Source organism: Dama dama, chromosome 15, assembly GCF_033118175.1.
Source record: "Dama dama isolate Ldn47 chromosome 15, ASM3311817v1, whole genome shotgun sequence".
Lineage (NCBI taxonomy): Eukaryota > Metazoa > Chordata > Mammalia > Artiodactyla > Cervidae > Dama > Dama dama.
This window is the reverse complement of record NC_083695.1, coordinates 62,404,032-62,427,420: the sequence shown is the minus strand read 5'-3', so window position 1 is coordinate 62,427,420 and position 23,389 is coordinate 62,404,032. Positions and strand designations below refer to the sequence as shown.

Genomic DNA, 23,389 nt, shown 5'->3' with positions numbered 1-23,389 from the left:
GGGTTCCAGCGTAGTGCAGAAGGCCAGGCTGGAAAGACATATGAAATCACCCATAGGCACATGGCCCTTGGGAGAAGGTCTCATTAAAGCAGGGAGCCTGTGGTTCTTTCCATCAACAAATCTGAAACCCAAGATGAACTAATAAGTCTATCTAAAGCTGCAATCCTGCCCAACCTAGCTCAGGAACTGACTGAATTGAAGTGATAATCCAACAGCGTAAGAGAAAAGAGCATGCTTCCTCTGCAGGGGAGGTCACAAGCGAGCTGTGAAGATCATCTATCTTTTCAGTAAGAGGTGGCCTAAAAATACTGCACCCCATTACTTTTACTGTTGTGATTAAAAACTGGATTCTGGAGTCCAACAACCTGGGTTTACATCACAGCTTCGCTGTTCCCAAGTTAACTATTCTGAGCCTCAGTTTCCTCTTAAATCATTCAGTATAATAACATCTATTTAAAGGGTTATTAACATTAAAGGAGATAATGTATGTAAAGAATTATTGCAGTTCCTGACATATTGTAAAATTCACACTCATATCTCAGCACCTGGATTTTGAGAAATTTCTAGTAACAACAACAAAAATAGCCCACCTTCTACATCATTCTCTGAACTTGTTTCACTGAAACTTTTCCACCGTTCCTTTGCTCTTGAGAGGAAGATTTCATAAAGTTCTGGGGAAAAACAAGAATAAAAATTCATAAATAATAAGAGAAATTTATCCACATATTTCTATTTTAACTCTTAAAAATAAAGATAAAAATCTTACTATATCGTCAGATTTCTCTTACATGGCAAGTATCAAAAACATGGTAAACGGAAGTACTTGATTCTACCAAAACTATTCATTACACAACCAGAAAGATAAAATACTGCAGAGAGGTCATCCAAATAGCTACAATAAAGAAAGAATGTTAAGAGGCTGGAAAAGATGCTTCTGCTAAAGGAGTATCACTGTGGAACAGCAGAAACATGATTTTCTTAGAGTTGGTCAGACCTAGATTCAAATTCCAGCTCTGCCACTTAAGACCTGTGAGACTTCAAGAAAGGTCACTCTGGAACTAGGCTGTCTTCGTCGGTAAACTGGAGAAAAGTAACACCCACTCATGGGGTTGTGTATGTGTGCTCCAACGCTTCAGTTGTGTCTGACTCTTTGCGACCCCATGGACCACAGCCAGCCAGGCTCCTCTGTCCGTGGGATTTTCCTGGCAAGAATACTACAGTGGGTTGCCATGCTCTCCTCCAGGGGATCTTCCCCATTCAGGGATCAAATCCGAGTCTCCTGCATTGCAGGTGGGTTCTTCACCTGCTGAGCCATCCAGAAATCCCATGATTAAGTAAGGTAATTTACATTAAGCTCCTGACACCATATAGATCCTTAATAAATACAAATGCTGGTTCTTGCTTTCCTTCTCTTAAAATTGTTTTCTCTATTATGATATTGCTATATGATATCTCTATTATGACATTATGATAAGGCTAACCAAGCTATTCAAAGCTACCAAACTTCACAGATTTCGCCAGAAGGCCTACATACAAAAATCTCAACCCCTGTGTTTTTACTTCAATTGCCCAGTAACTTTTTGAGACTGTTACTCTGTGCTTTCATATACAGGATCTCATTAAAATTTCAAGAACAAAAGAAATTGAAAATTTTTCTCAACTCTCAAATTTTAATTGTTTCTACTTTCTAACTAACCACTACAAATATTTTAAAATTTACATAAAAATAATAAATTTCAATGACAAAACAGCAGAAAATATTTCGTGCCCAAATATCAAAATTTATATAATACTGCCCAATATACCAAGAACATATTTCGCTTCAATTAATATTTTTTTAATGTATTTACTACTCATAGTTTGGAAAGAAGAAATTTTAAAAGAAGAAAAAACTTAAAATTTTTATTATTTGTGCCCAACTCCATCAGTGGGCACAAGTCTTCATATAAGATGTAGATATACTCTTAAAATTTAGACATAATTTTTTTGCAGTTATCAAACTAAAGTTTGCACTTTTCTGATTTCAAACTAATTCCAAGCTAAGTCCAAAAGTTTCACTATTCTTTTCAAATGTCAAAACTGTCCTGGAAGAAGAGAGGCTTGCCAAATAACTACATCACCTTTGGAAGTCACAAAATTAACCCAATAATAAAAATGTAGCACTGCATTTCCAAACATCAAAGGATATCTCTCCCAGGAAGAGTTATAGTGCTTATCTATAATAAGATGACTTGCATCTCGGTTTGATTCCATGCTTGACTGCGCATGTCACACATTTTATTCTGTATCTACAAGTGTAGAGCTTGAAGCAGACTTAAAGAGGTATCTTGGACTTGAACAGAGAATACTTTGAAATCAGTGTACATTTCACTTTCTGATTTTCTGACAATAATGATACCATATACACTCTCAGTAAATTTTATTTTCACTATAATTTTATATTTATCATCACAAATAACTGTTAGAACACTCCTTTGAGATAGCTAATTATCTCGTCCCCACTTAAAAACTAAGACCTCTAGATGTTAAGTAATTTGCCCAAGATCACAAACCTAATATATAGTGGAACTAAGATTTGAACTACATGTGACTGACTTCAGAACCTCTATTCAGAGTTACTATTCTCTAATGGTTATAGATTTCATGATTAAAAGAAATACAACAGGAAAAAATGTTAAACTATTAGAGCCCCTGAAACTAAACAAAGTTATCAAAAGTAAATTTACTTCCATTGAAATTTAGCTTTCTTACCACCACTAACAAAAAAAAGGAGAATGAGTCCCTCCAAAATCATTGCAGATGGTGACTGCAGCCATGAAATTAAAAAACACTTACTTCTTGGAAGAAAAGCTATGACCAACCTAGACAGCATATTAAAAAGCAGAGACATTACTTTGCCAACAAAGGTCCATCTAGTCAAAGCTATAGTTTTCCCAGTAGTCATGTATGGATGTGAGAGTTGGGACTATAAAGAAAGCTGAGTGCCGAAGAATTGATGCTTTTGAACTGTGGTGTTGAAGAAGACTCTTGAGAGTCCCTTGGACTGCAAGGAGATCCACCCAGTCCATCCTAAAGGAAATCAGCCCTGAATATTCATTGGAAGGACTGATGCTGAAGTGGAAACTCCAATACTTTGGCCACCTGATGGGAAGAAATGACTCATCTGAAAAGACCCTGACACTGGGAAAGACTGAAGGTGGGAGGAGAAGGGGACAATAGAGGATGAGACGGTTGGACGGCATCACCGACTCAATGGACATGAGTAAGTTCCAGGAGGGGAAGCCTCCTGGACAGGGAAGCCTGATGTGCTGCAGTCCATGGGGTCGCAAAGAGTCGGACATGACTGATCAACTGAACCTCATTCACTCCTGAATACATAACTGTTTAATAGAAAGAAGCTAAAATTACTTTGAAAATGAATGACCCAGTTACTTTATAAGCCTTATAAATTTTGAGCTTAAAAAAAAACTTTTTGATTAGAGTATTGCTAAAGATTAACACCAACTTAATCAATATTTTAATGTCTAAGTTATATATACCTAATACTGTAAAGCTAAAGTTCTCAACAAAACTGCAAATAAAACATAGCCACCAATACTTCATCATCTTACCTGTTACGTAAACTGATTCTTAAAACTTTAAACCAATACAATAGTTTGCTAAGCTTAATTTCTCAATACTTCCCTTAAATTCTATTTTTAATTGAAAAAAAAGTCATTAAAATGACGTTTATTATAGGATATCTGTGAAAATCAATTTTATAAACCATATATGATCATGTTACTCAAAGTTGGCATCACTTTTTTTTTTGCTATGTTTTCTTAGCCAGATTTATTTTAACACAATGGGCTACATTTCTACAGTTAAGATTCACTACTTGCCATATTTTAAGAAATCAAATAAACACAATTCAATTAGGTGTGGGTTTTTCAATACTTCCATAAAGGCAGAAGGGAGAAGCATATAAATTAATTCGTTAAAGACAGTCTTTGAAAAGCATATTTTACAATACATTATCTCATGAATTCATCAATTTCTCACCACGAGAAATTATGAAAAGCCTGTTTAATTCCAGAGTTTGCATATTTTCACAACTAATCACAGTGCTTTTATTGTACAAAATATGTGTAGTTTTTTGTAATCCTATTTACCAATCTAGGCTGTTACAGAAAGATTTTATCCCATGCTATCATAAAGATGTTCTTCAGAGGAAGTTTTGGAAAAGAAAAAAAAAAATTTTTTTTTGGCATCACTTTTAAGACTGAAGACAGACATTTAGGTCTTTGTTATAAATTCTGCAAAACTCCTGGAGAAGACTCATGAAGGTCCCTTGGACTGCAAGGAGATCAAACCAATCAATTCTACAGAAAATCGACCCTAAATATTCATTGGAAGGACTGATGCTGAAGTTGAAGCTCCAATACTTTGGCCACCTGATGCAAAGAGCCGATTCATTGGAAAAGACCCTGGTGCTGGGAAAGACTGAAGACAAAAGGAGAAGGGTGGCAGAGGATGAGATGGTTGGATAGTACACTGACTCAATGGACATGAATTTGAGCAAATTCCAGGATAGTGGAGGACTGAGGTGCCTGGTGTGCTATAGTCGATGAGGTCACAAAGAATCGGACATGACTTCACGACTGAACAACTATATATAATGCTGACTGCTGTAATGAATATCCTTGTAGAAAAGCTTTCGTAATTCTGTTTATTTACTTAAAGTGTTAGAACTAGAATAAATGGGTTAGAGGTTACATTTTTTGAAGCTTTTTTAAATATTTCTAAATTATTTTCAGTCATACTCTATGTGGGTAATATTCATTCATTTACTCACTTTTGAGGAGTAAGAAAACATCACCTCGATATTGTTTTGACACAAATGTCTCTGATTTAGCAATCACTAGGAAAATAGTTAAATAAATTATAGTATAGCCAAACCATGAAATACATTGCAGCTATAGTAAGTATAAATACACCTGTATGCGCTGACATGGAGGGATGTTGAGATGGTTTTCAGAAAAAAAATAAAGAAAACGAGAAGGCTTAACAAGTATCATAAGTAGATGTACCCTTTTTTATGTGCATAGAAAAAAGATCTGAAAGAACATATACCAAATTGTTCACTAGTCCATACTAGGATTAAGAGAAGATGTTTGGGTGAAAGAGGGGGACAGACATGCAGTTTGTACTTCACTATTGAATTTTTTTCAATAATATGTAAATAAAAATTTTAAGTAACAATGTATTATTTATATTATTATACTAGAATCCCTAAAAGTCTTTTTGTGGTGCCTCTGTCTGGCATTATCATTATCATTCAGACCATTTTTAATATTATTAATTATTTTACTCTATGTGATACTATCCTTATTTTATCTAATTTTTTTAGTTCATCAAAACTACACTACATTTTATTCCTATCTACATTTTACTCCTATGCTTCAAGGTTTTAAGAAACTTAAAAAAATAAAAGCAATGAGAATCTTCTGTTTTTTTCAAGTTTTTAAATAAAAACATTCAAAATGACTGGTTTGTGTAGAGACAGGAAAAGAAATTTCTATCCTTCCCATAATATTTTTTTTTTAATAAAGAGGAAACTTGTCCACAACTAGACTATTTTATTTTTCCTTGTATATCTTTATTCATCTACTGCTACCTATACCCAGAAGTTCTTGAAGTTATTATCCACAGTTTAATTTGGATGTCAAGATTATTATTGATGGTTGTAAACTAAAGGAAAACACACAAATTTTATATACATAATATGAAATACAGTAACTTATTAAATTGTATCAGGTTTTAGAGGGCGTGGGGAATGAAGTATGCTCTTAAAATGATATATATGGTACTGCCTTTTTAAATGACCAATCTCTTAATCTGTTTTGTATCTCTGAAGATGGCTATTAACATGTGTGGGAGTAACTGAATATAGAATACAAACCAGGAGTGATATTTAGTTCATTTCCTACAGCTAGACTCCAAACTTTCCCACGAACACTAGGGGGCAATCCCTGCCACCACAATTCTCGAACTCTTCTCGTACTACGCCTAGAATTGAAGGGGGAGAAAAAAGGAGAAAGTTACTTTTTATACCAAAAATACTAGTTCTATGATGGTTTACCTAGTCTACAGCCAAATGACTGAATGATTTTTTAGAACATGGAGACTTAAGTATGTGATGCATTCCTTCCTTGGGTTCATGCATGTAGGCAAAAAATGCCTAAAAAATATACAGCAATTTAAAGGGAATTGTCTTCCGTAACTGCCACTTACACTAAGGGTACAATGAGAGAATAAGAAATACAAGAAAATCATGAAAAATCATCATAAAAAGAATATAAAAATGCATTGTCAATACAGTACCAAAAACAAAATCACCAAGTATTTACTACGGGTAAAGCTCTAGTCATTGGGAGGCAGCACAGTCTACTGAAAGAAGTGTGGGCTTTAAAATCAGATAGACTTGAGTTCAAATCTAGTTAACCATTCATTAATTGTACAACCTTGGGCAAATCACTTAACCTCTCTGACTCTGAGAATCCCTCTAAGATAAAAGGAAATAAAGGTTGTGAGAATCAAATGTGATTACTTGTGTAAAGAGCCTAATATAATATCTATCACATTATGCCAATATTCAGTACATTCCCAAAGCACATCCTATACTTGGCATTGCAGAAGTCATCTCCCACCAGTCCAGAGGAAAAATAATGCATGTATAAAAATATTATCAAAAAATAAAAGGCAAAGTAACACAAGAAGTGTATTAGTCTCAAAGTATAATGGGACATTACAGAAGGGAAAGATCATATATAACATATTATCTTGATTATGAGAAGCATATTAAAATCACTTTACTATTTACCATTTAATAAACGCACATTACAATGAATGTGTATGTTTAATATTTTCTTTGCCAAAAATCCTGCTATTACATCAACAGTACATGTAGCAATATAGATAGTACGTTAGAATTAAGAAAATATGGTAACAGGAAATTAGAAATGTCATGGATCAACAAGTATTCAGATACGATTCAAATGATAGATTAAATTCTGATATGCATAGAGGGTGGTCAGTAAGGGAAGCAGGCATTAGAGATTGAGGGATTTACAAAAGCAAAGAACAGAGATAAGCATGAAAATTTTCAAACTCTGGTTAACAGTATAATTTAGCCAAAACATACAACACATGCTAGAAGTCATCAAAATATAAAATTGGAAACATGAGATCTTTGGAGACAGACTGAAATTCAGGAAAAGTCTGCTTACTTACATTACTTCCCAATTGGGTAGTATTTCATTGATCCAAATTACCATTGCACTTGCAATACTTTCTTCCTGTTTAAACCTTTCTTTCATTATTTTTTTCCTTTTATGTGCTTCTTTAATTTCTGTTTTAAACAAGTAAAAATTATTTCAACATAAAACAACCAGATCAAAATGCCCTTCTCTTTCTACCGAAGTCTACAAAAGAGACCTTCACATAAAGAATATTCTGGTAAAAGGAAGGAAGAATGGAAATGAAGAAGGGAAGAAGGGGAAGAAAGGAAAAAGGAGAAAGAGGAAAGGAGGGAAAGAGGGAAAAAGAAAAAAATGAACTTGATTAACATAATTTAAAAATAGCTTCTTCTATTCTACAAAAATGGATGGAACAAAGCTCAAAAAAAAAATTTTAATAGATTACTATATCACATAGTCTACTTACACTTAATGAAGTAAAATTTCTCATGAATTAACTATGTAAAAATAAACAACTGTGAGCGACTAACAATACCAATTTTTTCATACAACGGGTTTATGAATTTCTTCACATAAAACCACATGACAGTGACTTCCCTGGTGATTCAGTGGTTAAGACTCTGAGCTTTCAATGCACAAGGTGTGGGTTTGATCCCCAGTCGGGGAACTGAGATCTCACATGCCATGTGGCACAGAAAACAAAAACAAAAACCCACATGACATTGAAAAATGATATTGCCATAGCACTATTACAGTGACCCTTTCTTTTGCTATGATGTTTCAGTTTACTAATTACATGGAAATTTTTAAATCCTCCTAACACACACACATACACCTAATACCACTCTGATGATCAGGAGTCACAATTTTGGAATAAGAGATGCCCCCCAAATAGAGAAGTACATACACAGAGAATGAATGAATTTTAGAACCAGTGGGACTTCAGAGATTAGCTGGCTAAACTGTTTTCTAATTGTGTTTAACACATGACTCACAAACCATCTTAAGGGGGCAAGTAAATAGCTTCACGTTTTTTTATTTATGTATTCAGATTCTAAGTGTTGACTGAAGGGCATGAAAAGTCCAGATGTAGTCAACTGCCCCCTCCTCCACCCTTCTTCCCCAATATACACAAACATTTCACAGATGAGGAAAATTAAGATTTATTTAGAGTATCACATCCAGGAAGCATAAAACAACATTAAAGCTTTGACCTTCTGACTTCCCAATTCAATGTTACTTCTATCATATCATATTGTTGGTGCTAAGACACTTCAGTCGTGTCCGACTCTGTGTGACCCCATGGACGGAAGCCCACCAGGCTCCCCCATCCCTGGGATTCTCCGGGCAAGAATACTGGAGTGGGTTGCCATTTCCTTCTCCAATGCATGAAAGGGAAAAGGAAAGGGAAGTCGCTCAGTCATGTCCAACTCTTAGCGACCCCATGGACTGCAGCCTACCAGGCTCCTCCATCCATGGGATTTTCCAGGCAAGAGTACTGGAGTGGGGTGCCATTGCCTTCTCCGATCATATTGTTACATTCATCTAATTTATCAATAATCATCTTAAACATTAATCAAATAGTAATGTCAATGTTAAGAGTCGATTAAAATTTGTTGGGTATGCTAGAAATATTTCAAATTGTATAGTAAAATAAATGTAACCAATGTTTACATAATTATGCCTTCTAAAAAGATTGTGCCACAAAGCAGAAGTGTATATTATTATAATATTTGATTCACTTAAGTCAAAGGAAAAAATATCAGTTGTTAATAAAGTTTATGCCAAAAAATATAGATAACTGTGTAATATTTTCTAAAAATGTACCCTGAACTAACAATACTTAGGTAAATAAGTATTGCTAAATCATCCTTATGTTTTATTTTTGGTTGGAAGAGAGAATGAATAAATGTGTGAATTTATACACATAAGAATATACACTTCTGTGCCTGTCAAAATGACATAACTGGGACTTGAAAAAAACTTCATAAGTCATGAAACTTCATAAGTCACTTTTTACTTCCAAATCATATTCCCATAACCTATAGAAAGTTACTGCAAAATGTCAAAATTCTTAAATTATAAAATATCAAAAGCCTAGTGAAAAAACAAATGAATTTCATGAATGGATTCATGAATAACATCTTCATTTATAAATTAAAGTACTAGTAGTCCCAGGTTTATGATGCAATTACGTCTCTCACAGATAGTCTTAGGCCTTTCTCCTCATACTAGTTTTGTAAAAGTATTTAAAAAACTATGATTCTTGTATGACATTTTATTTCTCTTTAAACAAATTTAGTCAGCATCATCTTAAAGACAGACTTGGTCAATTTCACCATTTGCCATCCTGTTGAAATGAATTTAGTAGGAAATGAATTTCGTACTAACATCAATAAATAAAATATATCACCTGGAGTTAAATTTTATACCTCGTTTTTTAGCCTCAGCCACCATCTCATCATATTCTTGTCGGTGACGTAAAGCCTCTTCCACAGATTTGGCAGGAAGATTTCTGAGGAAAAACAAAATGTAAGTCAATTTTTTAAAGACTAACTTAAGTTTACTGATCTACTTTCTTTATATAGCCAGATACAAAAGAATTTCTAACTTAATTTTCACATTTCATACAATAAGAAAGTATAAGGTTGAAAAGAACTCTCCATTTTAGAAAAGAATCAGAATCCAGGTTGCTAATATTTGTTATATATATCAAATATCATATATATTTGTTTATATGTCATTTAAACATGTTTGATTTTAGCCAATAACTCTAGCTTATTTGTTAAACTCACTATAGTTTATTTTTTAGTCAACTTTTTTGAGGTATAATTTCACCCAACAAAATGGACATACATATTTTAAGAGTACTGTTTGATGAGTTTTGCCAAACGTATATATCTGTGCAAAAAATGCATCAATCAAGATATAGAATGTTCCCATAAATCCACAGTTTTTGACCCCTTTACACTTAATACTTACCAAACTCCTACCTTAAGCAATCACATATCTGATTCTATCACTATAGATTAGTCTCTAATAAAGAATTTCATATAGATTCTTTTGTGCCTGGCTTCTTTTGCTCAGCGTATTTTTGATATTCATCCACTTTGTCCTGTGTATTAGTAATGATTTCTTTTAATTGGTGAGTAATGTTCCATTTACCCATGTGGATGGACATTTAGACTGTTTCCAGTTAGGGGCTACTGTGAATAAAAGCTACTATAAATATTCAAGTGTGGCTATCTGCATTCATTTCTCTTGGCAAATAAGTAGGAGTATTTATATGCTTTCCACTTTATTAGAGATTTAACATAACATTCTAAATAAAATTTTGGTAATCCATTACTCACTTGCATATATTATATTTTGGTTTATAAAATCAATGGCTTCACAGAGGCATGATTTAAATATATGACTATACAAAATGAAATACATTTGAATATTACCACATATCCAAATATGTCATAATAATGTCAAGTTTTTAGAACCAGTTTTTTAAATGATTTTCAACAGGCTAGGTGGGGAAAGGTATGTGACAAACTTTCAAATTATATATTATACTTCTTGCCATCTCAGGTTAAGATTCCTTAGATATGTTGTAGCTGCTGCTGTTGCTAAGTCACTTCAGTCGTGTCCAACTCTGTGTGACCCCATAGACAGCAGCCCACCAGGCTCCCCCGTCCCTGGGATTCTCCAGGCAAGAACACTGGAGTGGGTTGCCATTTCCTTCTCCAATGCGTGAAAGTGAAAAGTGAAAGTGAAGTCGCTCAGTTGTATCCAACTCTTCACGACCCCATGGACCACAGCCTACCAGGCTCCTCCATCCATGGAATTTTCCAGGCAAGAGTACTGGAGTGGGGTGCCATTGCCTTCTCCTATGTTGTAGCAGGAAGGAATAAAAGTTAAGATTTCTGCTTCAGACCATAATGGAATAAGAGGGATCAGGTTTATCTTCTTGCCTTAATTAATTAGAAAAACAAATAAAATACATTAAACTACAGTTTAAGATGCTGGACCATAGGCAGCACAAGACCATACTCCTTATGAAAAAGGAAACAAGGTAACCCTGCAGATGCCTGACCTTACTCCCTGGAGTTTCCAGGTCTCAGTGCTGGAAGGAAGTGCCAAAACAGGGCCCACCAGTCTTGCTGAGTGAGAAAACTTAGAGTTTCAGATAGAATTTGAGTAACTGTGTACCAGAGAGAAGGCAGCTGCAGAGGCTTTGGCTGAACACTGAACTATGTATGTGTGTGATTAAACTATAGTGGCCAGAGAAAGAAACACCAGAAAGAAATAGGTAGAACATTTTCAAAATCACACTGGACTGGGCCATCAAAGTAGAGAGATCTCCTAATAGAGTATTCAATAGAATCCTTAGGGCACTGCCTCAGTAGTAAGGATAAATTATAAATCAGCTCTACACTAACGGCTGTTCTGGAAGCACTCTAACAATGATTAGATCAAAAGGATCAAAGCAATTCCATACCACACCAAAAAATATTTATTTAAAGGAATACAAACAAGTCCAATACCCAACCATGTAAAAACACAGTATCTGGTATCCAATAAAAATTATCAGGGATGTGAAGAATCAGGAAAATAAAAGCCATAATACAAAGAAAAATCAATCAGCTGAAATAGGGCAAAAATGTCAGATAACAAGATTAGAACTCAAGGACGATAAACCTGTTATAAACATACTCAAGAAGAAGAAGAAAGTAACATGATAAGAGAAATCCAAGATCCAAATCCAATGTCTACAGATGAAAATTTCTAGAATGATAAATTTAAAAGATAGGACTGACAGAAAATTATATACTACAGAAGAAAAAGTAAGTGAACTTTAAGATGTAGCAATATAAAACTGTACAGAGAGAGAAGAAACCCCACCCCCTCAAAAAAAAAAAAAAAAAACATAAATGAGCTATGGGACTCTATGGAAAAATATCAAGTAACATATGTTTAATGTATATCTCAGAAGAAACGAGGGAAGGCAGAACAAAAAGCTGTTGAAGAAATAAAGACTAAAATTTTACCAAAATCAATAGAAAACTATAAATGCAGAGATACATTAAGCTCAATGAATCCCAAACAGATAGAACATGAAGAAAACCACACCAAAGCATACCATAATCCAATTCATGAAAATCACACAGAACAAAGTCTTTTTTAAACGCATTCAGAAGTAAAAGAAATCACTGCAGGCTGAAAAAGTCAACAGACTTGAAAGAAATGAAAAAGCCTGATCCTTAAAGGATGAGGCAGGTGAGAAGTAGAAATAGGATAACTGCATTCCAAATGAGGGTAATAATGAGAAGACATGGCTTAAAAGAAAAGTTTAATTATTAAAGAGTAAGGTGTAAAGAAATATTTATCCCAAACACTATTTAGAACAAAACCTTTTGCACTGTATTTTTATAAACTTCTTCTGGAAGGAAGTTACAACTCTTGGTTAAAATCTTAATCTATTTTGGATGAATTTTTAAAAGTTTAAGAAAGGTCTGGGAATTTGGCTATTACCTACGCAGCTGTCAGTCAGTCAAGAGTCTAAAGATCTTTAGTCAGTATTCTTTACCTAGCCAGGTATTCTTTCCTTGCTTATCTAAGCACTCTCTGAATTGGCCCTGTTCATTCACCTGGCAGCAAGACTGAAATATCAATAAAACTTTGACATGGTCTCATAATTAAAAACTTTTTTTAATACTAATGAACAATGAATATGGACATATTTACCAAATCCTAAAAAAAAAAAAAAGGTACTGGGATCACAATCTTTAGTATGAAGAAATATAACAAGAACAAATAAATGATGTACTTATGTTCAGCTTCTCTCCTCTCATAATATCTAAAAACATGTTCAACCTCTACCTGTTTGGCTCCAGATTTTTTTTATTACACTCATCAGGATAATGGGTAGAAAAACATGCAGACTAGGAATGTAACTTTAAATAAAGTTAGGAGTTTGTATACTGGAAGGAAAGAGAAATCTAGAAGAAGAAAAAGCTTAGGTCCAGAGAGCCTAAGAAGGAAAAAAAGCAGTTAAGGACCAAGTAGTCTTGGTTTAGGGACAGTGTGCTTTGTCTGATAACAAATCAGAGACTTTATTTTGAAGAACAGCAGCTTTGTGGAAAGCTAAGATGGGAAGGACAAAAATGGAAATGGAAGAATTCAAGATTTTTTCCTTATATATCCTTATATATATATCCTTTTCCTTATATATATATATCCTTAATACCCAGGAAAAAATCTTGAATATATATATATATGTATATATATATATATTTGGGGTTTTTTCTTTCCTTTTTTTTGGTCACACCATATAGCGTGTGGGATCTTAGCTTCTCGACCAGGGATCAAACCCACATCCTCTGCATTGGTGGGCAGTCTTAACTACTGGACCACTAAAGATGTCTCAAAAATATACTCTTAATAACAGTAAACCAATCGGTTGATAGCAATTGCATGGCAAAAAGGACAAATATATCTTAAGTGCATATTAAATGTAAAGAAACGAAAACTAACTGCTCTATCATGTGAAGGCGAGACAGAGCAGGGGTTGGAGGGGTGGGCAAAATAAGTGAAGGGGATTAAGAAGCACAAATCTCTGGAGAAGGAAATGGCAACCCACTCTAGTATTCTTGCCTGAAAAAGTCCATGGACAGAAAAGCCTGGCAGGCTATAGTCCATGGGGTTACATGACTCAGCACACATGCATGAGGGTGGAGGGAGATGGGTTGGTAGCAATAAACTGGTAGAACTTTAAAAAGAAAAAAGAGTACAAATCTCTAGTTATATAATAAATAATTAACAGGGATATAAATATAACATAAGAAATATGTCAGTAATACTGCAGTAACTTTGTATCAGGATGGATGGATGGTTATTGTTATCTGGATCATTTCATAACATATATAAAAGTGTCAAATCATTATGCAGTACACCTGAAATATAACACTGTACATCAGCTATATTTCAATTAAAAAAAAAAGATAAGGCAGAGGAAGGCTGACACAGTAACAGATATATTATGTTATATATATTTTGTTTCATACACTGGCTCATAGAGACATAGAAAACATGCATAAATCTTGGAGATCAACAATTCTTCCTTATTTATGTTAGGATTCATCACTGGGATTAAATAGAACTTTTTAAAACCAATTTCTTTAATTTACTGATACCTTTTAAATGAAATACTAATAAGAAAAATTAAATTTAAGTTCAAAATACAAACAGTGTGCCTGATGAGAAATACTTACGATGGTCGATCCTCAAGAATCAGGGCAGTGGTAGAAAGTGGCTCAAATTCAAAATTCTTTCGTCTTGAAGACTGAGGTGGTGGTTTACAGGTTCTCCCTGTCCGTGCTTCATATTCCTAGAGTAGATAAAAATATACTTATGCAGCGACTTTTGCAATTAAATCTGTATCATTTAGGATATTATGCTATAATAAGGAATACATACAATTCATACATTAATTTGGTAAAAATATCAGATAGGCAAAAAAGTCACTTTTTTGCCCTGAAGCAATCTAAACTATTAATTTATGCAATATATAAAGTATGAAAGTATGTCAAAAGAGGGGAAGGTACAATGTACTAGATTAATTAGGTAAGGTTTAGGAAGATGTTCTTGTTTGCATTCTATGGTATCAGTTTCCAGTTTCTAAGTCTATGATATCACTTCCATTATTCAAAGTCCAGCTTTGAATAATCTACATAGGATAAGCCTACTTTCTAAACTTTCAGCCAGATCAATGATAAAAATACTGACACAAGAAACAGATAATCCTGTTTTAATGCTCTGAAGATCTCTTTCAAGTGTGTCACTGAACCCCTAATCATACTGGTTTTGGATTTCAACATACTCTGAATCTAACTACTATAATAAATCTACCCACTTATTTTAAACTGAAACAACAATTCACCAACATATCTTACCCAAAAAAAGGCCAAAGACTCAAATATTTCACTAAAATTTAAAAAACTGTTACTATGGTATTTTTTCATTCAACTGAATTGATAATTCTCTTAAAAGAAATGAAGTTGGTTTAACGTGATATGTTTTTGTTGGACATATTCAAATTTCTACATTTGAGCATTTTTTCATAAATGTTCACAAGCTTCTGCTAAAATTTCTAGAAAGTTGCAGATCAATACCAAAATTGTGACTTATAATTTCCAGAACCCACATTATTCCCTTTCTAAAACAAAATCAAGCTAGTATTTGATCACCTCCAGATAATAAATATATTTTTCATGATATTCTCAATGGTTACTTATGAGTACATCTTCAAGTTCACTGTCAGATAAAGACATTAACTCAAATGAAGAAAATGAAATGCACTTAAAGTGATCAAGTGTTTCTCTTATTAACTAGCTGTTTTCCTACCATGGCGTATAATTCTTTTAAATTACTATTTTTTCTAACTCAAAAACAGATTCTCACTACCAAATCTGATGGTTGCAAAGTACAAACGATGGTTCCATCCCTCTTAAAAATCTGATAATCTTGTTGAAGCTTCATCTTATTTGATATTACTTTAAAAAACAATTTATGATGTCAATCATTTTCTATAAACTTCAAGCTTTACTTTTGGTTTCTGCCACAGTTTACAATGGTTTGTACTATTCTTTTTTTTTTAACATTTTTTTTTTTAATGTGCACCATTTTATTGAATTCATTACAATACTGTTTCTGTTTTATGTTTAGGTTTTTTGGCCACCAGGCAAATGGTGTCTTAACTCCCAGACCAGGGATTGAACCTGCACTCCCTACTTTGTAAGGCGAAGCCTTAGCCACTGGACTGCCAGGGAAGTCCCTAAACTATTCTTTTATAACTGTCTTTAATTCTACATCTCCTCTTCCTTCCACCAAATCTAAGCTATTAGTCTGAGAGTTCCTTTGCATGACTGCATTGGATTTTTAGAGACTTCTTTCTCAAATTATTTAGAACTTTGTATGTTCATTTTTGCTAACTCCCATCTCAAAGAACTGTACAGACTTTCAGTGTCAAAAACAGTGGAGTCATTCTTTTTTGTTTTCAAAATTTTCAGTGCCAAAAACAGTGGAGTCATTTCTTTTTTGTTTTCAAAATTTTCAGTGTCAAAAACAGTGGAGTCATTTCTTTTTTGTTTTCAAAATTTTCTAATATCTAGGATATACATGTTACTATGATCAATATTTCTTTTCTTCATTACAAACTCAAGTGTAATCCCCTTTTCTGCTAATGTTTTTCTTATTAAAAACCATATATGCTAATACATATGAGGTTTGTTATCACTTACATGGCACTTTGTTTTCCTACAACGTGACGTGGACTCACTGCCAGACAGAATGCAATGAATACTACCCAATAAAGCATGTTCCATGCAAACAAATGCCAGCACACAGAGAGTAAAATAAAACTCCTAAGTCAACATATTAAAAATAACAACTAGCATTTACTGACACTGACAACATACCACACAGTGCTTTAAACACTTAACACATTTAATTCTTGAAACAACCTTGTGAGGCACCTAACTCACAGTAGAGGAAACTGAGGCACAAAGATGATATTAGCAGACAGTCAAGTAGCTATCTATAATAATTTAAAATGAATGAAATCATTTAGTGAGAGGCTAATAGGGAACTTTAAAATGGGAGGCTGGAGCTAACAATACCTCAATCACCAATCCATCTACACATTATTTTAAAAGACTACCAGACAGTATGTGTTTCCTGATGCAATGTGAAGTACATATCATCATTCTTGAAGTATTCTTGCCAAAAGAAAAATCAAACAAATATGATTAAGTCCCTAGAACTGTACTCTCCAATATGGTAGTCAAAAGACATGATAACCAAATAAGTCATATTATGGTCAAATATACATAGAAAAACATCAAGGAATTTGAACAATTAGGTTTCCCTCTGGAGGGCTGGACTAGAAGGGCACTTGTCTTACTTTACTCAGTGTTGTCTGACTTTTCTTACAAGAAATAAAGTAGCTTATTTATGAGAGGCCATTTTATATAAAGTTACTGTGGATCACTGACAAAGATTTTACTTAAGAGCTGGGATCAGAACTAAGGCAAAAATGATAGGCATTAATTAGACAGAAAGACTTGGAAAGAACAGGTGAGGGGGAACAAGCAAAAGTGTGGATTAGGGAAATATTAATCTCAATGAATATGAAAAAGGATGGGAAATAAAGTATAGACTAAATTATAGGGCCTTTCACTGGCAAAAATACTTGGAATTCATGCTGAGCAAACTGGAAAGCCACTAAAGACAGAACAAAAAGTGAATACTTTATTAAAAATTAACTAAGTACATGTTTAATATAAAAGGCAACACAAAAGCAAGTTCACCAATATCATTTATGTATTCACCTTACAAAGGAGCTTTATACAGAATTGTCACTCAGATATTTTTCACATGAGAAGAAGAAGGAATTTATATTTGAGTACTTCCTATCACAGATGTTTCTAGAGTGTGATATTTTTTAAAAGCTTAAAACATGGTATTAATCCATCCTCATCTGAAAATAGGATATATTTATACATTTTTAATGACTCAAATATTTGCCAAATAAAGGTGCTAGTCTAACATGATTAAAAGTACAAATTGTATCAGAAATAGTAAAATATCAAATATCAGTACTTTCAAAATTAATCACAAAGTGATATCAAATACATTTAGGCAAATGAATCAGACCACAGGACTAATATTCTGTATATTTATGTCTCTGTAACAACAATTCTCTATAACTTTGGTTTCTGTTTGACCAAGAGTACCAGTCAGAGACTAACCTGCTCCACCACTCTCTTAGCTACGCCCTCCTCCATGTGTGGGCTTCATCTGGAGGCTGGCTTGTTGATCAGAGAAATGACTGTAGCAATGCCAACTGTCACATCCTTAGAGCACAACTTTCAAAGATCCTCTAGCTGTTCTTCTAATAGCAACTTTCACAAAAGAAAAACAAAGTACCCTTCCTGGAAGGTCCCAGTAAACACTTCATTCAACATGCAATCACAATGACCTGAGAAATAAGCTTTATCAGTGAATTAAAGTTAATCAGGGCCTATTGCTATAGCTGAGGAAAATCACATAATTCTTAAATCACTCAATTCGAGGACAACAGAGAGAGATAATAGTGTTCAAGTTATTGATATGTAGTTGATATCCACAAGACATCATTTAAAAATACAACCAAATAGTACATCATGGGGAGATTCCTGAAGCCATTTTCACTTTAAATCCATGTATCATGTCATAAAAATCCCCTGTCTATTCCTTCCATAGAAGTTTAATAATGTGGAGAAGGAAATGGCAACCCACTCCAGTATTCTTGCCTGGAAAAGTCCATGGACAGAGGAGCCTGGCGGGCTGAAGTCCATGGGATTACATGACTGAGCATGTGTGCACGAGGGTGGAGGGAGATGGGTTGGTAGCAATAAAGTGGAAGAACTAAAAAAAAAAAAAAGAAGTTTAATAATGAACAAAATATTGATAATTTTATAAGTCATAAAGAAGCCTTACAATATTAAAAAATGACTGGAAATATCATAGTCCAAGGATATCAGTATATAATGCTAGCTACAGAACACTCACTATCTGAAAATACCACATCAATCTCCTCATTTCCTAACAACAAAGGTTAATTTTTTTTTTTCTGCCACACTATGCAATTTGTAGGATCTTAGTTCCCCCCAAGGACCAAGGATTGGACCAGGGCCCCCAGCACTGAAAACAGAGTCCTAACCACAGACTGCCAGGGAATTCCCAAGGTCAGTTTTAACTGACTTATTTTGAATTGTTGGAGCTACCTACCAATGGTAAGATAAGAAGCATCTAGTTTTTCTCTTAGGGAATATATTTCTATGAGATATTGCAACGAAGCTTGTTTATTTTGTCAATTTAACTTATTTTTCATCTTTCACTCAACTATTTTTCTATGAAAGCTACTTAATTGGATAACTAGAATAGAAGATGAAAACAATCCTAGAGGCAGGCTAGCAATATCTGTAGGATAATTTATTCTAGCTATTGGTGGCTCAGACGGTAAAGCATCTGTCTGCAGTGTGGGAGACCTGGGTTCGATCCCCAGGTTGGGAATCCCCTGGAGAAGAAATGGCAGCTGACTCCAGTACTCTTGCCTGGAAAATCCATGGATGGAGGAACCTGCTAGGCTACAGTCCATGGGGTTGCAAAGAGTCGGACATGACTGAGAGACTTCACTCACTTCTACTGTAAGAAAATTGGAGGCAAATAGGCAATTAATTCTAAGTCTGGTCAAAAGATGGTAAGCAACTGATATCATCTCCATGAGCACAGAGTAGAAAAAATTACTTATTATTCCAAGGCAAAGAAATACTAGATTCACATAAATGAAAAAGATGTTTTTTCCTCAAAATAATCTCTTAGAAAAGAGGACATATTTGCTTAACATCTCTCATATTTTGGGTGATTTCTCTATTAGTTTGAATGGCAAGGCACTATTTGGAGGAGGTGCGTCATCCTGAAATTATCTCAGTCAATACTGAATATAGTTTGGAAGGTGATTTATTTTATTTATTTATTTTTTTGCTGTGGCATGTGGAACTTCTCTGACCAGGGATCAAACCCATGCCCACTACAGGAGAAGTGTGGGGTCTTAACCACTGGACCACAGGAAAATCTTAGAAGGTGATTTTTTGTTCAATTTTTTTTTGTTGTGGCTTTGTTTAATTGGAGTAGGAAAGGAAGAAAATGGACATAAAGTAATGAAGGATTCTCAATTCCTGGAGGTGTAACCATTCAATTGCAAACACTCATGAAGAGTCTTTAAAACATTACTGTAAAGAGCAATATAGTAAGAGACTAGGTCATAGAGATAATTTTATACTTATAGAACAAATAAAAGAAAAAATATAAAGCATCTGGAAGTTTGTGGCTTAAGACAAAATTTCTAGTAACAAGATAGTACACTTAAAAGGCACTGTACCTTCTACAAACTTGGACAAAAGTGAAGATGCACTGTTCTGGAGCTAAAGACCACAAAAATGCTCAATGATGCTGAATATATTGACATTGAAGATGTATGCAAACAGATCTGAATAAAAAGGTACTATTTCTTAATATGCTATTATATATGCAAACTGAATATGTAATTAGAAACAAGTATTTGATTTTCATCTATTATACATTTCTAAAAGTTATATATACATGTTGGACAAAAAAATTCTTCAGAAAGATAGGTAGATTCCCACTTGGTGGGCAAGGAAGAGGTAATTCATACTGTCTCTCTGTAAATAACTTCTTTGTTCCCAAAGGGGAAACAAACAAGGTGAGCCTATTGATCATCCTATTATTATGCATGGGGGCAGTTCTGATATGACCCAGCAATCCCACTGCTGGGCATACATACCAAGGAAACCAGAATTGAAAGAGACACGTGTACCCCAATGTTCATTGCAGCACTGTTTACAATAGCCAGGACATGGGAGCAACCTAGATGTCCATCGGCAGACAAATGGATAGGAAAGCTGTGGTACATATACACAATGGAATATTACTCAGCTATTAAAAAGAATGCATTTGAATCAGTTCTAATGAGGTGGATGAAACTGGAGCCTATTATAAAGAGTGAAGTAAGTCAGAAAGAAAAACACCAATACAGTATATTAACACATATATATGGAATTTAGAAAGATGGTAACGATGACCCTATATGCGAGATAGCAAAAGAGACACAGATGTAAAGAACAGACTTTTGGACTCTGTGGGAGAAGGCGAGGGTGGGATGATTTGGGAGAACAGCATTGAAACACGTGTATTATCATATGTGAAACAGATCGCCAGTCCAGGTTCAATGCATGAGACAGGGTGCTCAGGGCTGGTGCACTGGGATGACACTGAAGGATGGGATGGGGAGGGAGGTGGGAGGGGGTTCAGGATAGGGAACACATGTATACCCAAGGCTGATTCATGTCAATGTATGGCAAAACCCACTACAATACTGTAAAGTAACTAGCCTTCAATTAAAATAAATAAATTAAAAAATAAAATATTAATATCTACAAAAAAAAATTATGCATGGGGGCAGTTCTGGATATCTAGTGCACAAGGGAGAACTGGAAGAACGTCCCAACTGTTAGTTGGAATGGTCAGGGGCTGTAGGGGGCAGAATTTGTGGGCCAGAGCATCAGAAGAGGAAGCATTCTGATGAGAAAGAGCTCTAGGAATCTGCATAGAAGTCCTCTGGAGGTATTATTTAGCTGAGTACTAAATGGATGTGTGTAGGGCAAAACATTATAAGACTGGGAAAAAAGAAAAACAACTTCTGGGGAAAGAACAATTACTATGGAGTGGTAAGTAAAAGAGTTCCCACAGCTCACCTATGGCTGAGAAGTATTCACATTCCTACTAACCCTAACCAGATACGAAAGTCATCACTGAATACACAGAATATTCAGAAGAGACCTGATTGTTCAAACTGATCTGAAACTATGCAAGTCAGAAGACAATGGGAAAATCTTTAAGTTGCTGAAAGAAAAAAAAATAATTAAAAACAGGGAACAAACTTGTTGACTTAGGATTCTACACACACACACTTGAAAAATAAAAGCACAATAAGAATGTTTTCAGACAAACAAAACCTGAAAGAATCTGTTGTCAGTAGACCTGCTCTATATTTTAAAGGAGATCTTTCAGGCAGAAAGAAAGAATACATTACATGAAAACACAAAGAAATAAAAGCACCAAAAATAGTAACTATGGAAAGACATTTTAGAAAAGACACAACTAAGAGACAAAAATATAAAAGTAATTTTTAAAAGGATATCTGACTAAATGCAAAAATAATACCAGAGTATTGAGGAGGTTTACAGCACAAAATCAGAAGGGACAAAATGGCAGTATACTGTTGTAAAATTATTACATTGTACTCAAAGTGGTATAATGTTATTTGGAGATAGATTGTATTTCAGATATATATCATAACAGTGTCCCAGAGATGGTTTCATGATGTCTACAAAGTCAAAACTATAGTCCTAATAATGTTAATAGTTTCTTTGTCAGTATGTTGACAATTTTGCTAAAGCAAAACAAGGAATAAAACTGTTGATCCCCTAGCACAATCAAAGCAATAACATGAAAAATGAAAGTGAAAGTTGCTCAGTTATGTCTGACTCTTTGCAACACCATGGACTACACAGTCCATGAAATTCTACAGGTCAGAATACTGGAGTAGACAGCCTTTCCCTTCTCCAGGGTGTCTTCCCAACCCAGGGATCAAACCCAGGTCTCCCACATTACAGATGGATTCTTTACCAGCTGAGCCACCAGGAAAGCCCAAGAATACTGGAGTGGGTAGCCTATCCCTTCTCCAGCGGATCTTCCCAACCCAGGAATTGAACCCGGGTCTCCTGCATTGAAGGCAGATTCTTTACTATCTAAGCCAGAAAACATAGCCCCAGTCCAGTCATGAGGAAATCATCAGACAATCCAAAATTGAGGATGTGATATAATAAGAAATATTTATTTGTCTCTGTCCCATTTCCTGCCACACAGTTCTTGAAACCTTTGAAATCACTGACATGATGTGTCTTTTTGTATGCTAATGAGATGACTGGTAGTTGAAGGTTCCTAGATATTTTCAGAATGGAGGCTCGTTGCCAAGGGTACCAACTATATACTTTCAAAATCAGAACTTTCAGCTCTACCCCTTGACCTCTGTAGAGGGAAGAGGTCCTGGAGGCTGAATTAATCACCAGTAAGCAATGATTTAATCAATTGTGCCTATTTATTATAGTAAGGCCTCCATAAAAAATTCTACCTGAAGTAGTTCGGAGTACTTTTGGGTTGGTGAGCACTCTGTGGGGCTAAAAGGGTAATGAACCCATAGCATGCTTCGAAGTTCTATGTTCCTTCCCTTATATCTTGCCCTATGTATCTCTTCCATCTGGCTGTTTATGTAATAAACTGCTGCACAGCATGGCCAGAAAAAAAAAAAAAAAAAGAAGTACTAGAAGCCTGACTTGTATTAAGCATCTAAAATCAGAGGCAGTCTTGTAGGACTCTTAACCTGGGGGTTAACAGTAACTCCAGATAAACAGCCCAAGAATTGAACTGAATTGTAGGACACTCAACTGGGGTGGAAGAATTGGTCAATGTGAAGAAAA

General features: G+C 34.6%; 1 protein-coding gene across 3 annotated transcripts in view; it reads right to left on the bottom strand.

Moving 5' to 3' along the window:
* Positions 1–23,389, bottom strand: part of TBC1D12 (TBC1 domain family member 12) — an 87,756-nt gene that overhangs the window by 10,876 nt on the left and 53,491 nt on the right. For all 3 annotated transcript variants that reach the window (XM_061162217.1, XM_061162218.1, XM_061162219.1), the window contains 5 exons: positions 14,501–14,616; positions 9,671–9,753; positions 7,273–7,390; positions 5,942–6,048; positions 591–671 (listed from right to left, as the gene is read on the bottom strand). In XM_061162217.1, the coding sequence (XP_061018200.1) occupies positions 591–671; positions 5,942–6,048; positions 7,273–7,390; positions 9,671–9,753; positions 14,501–14,616 (505 nt within the window). The remainder of the gene's footprint in view (positions 1–590; positions 672–5,941; positions 6,049–7,272; positions 7,391–9,670; positions 9,754–14,500; positions 14,617–23,389) is intronic.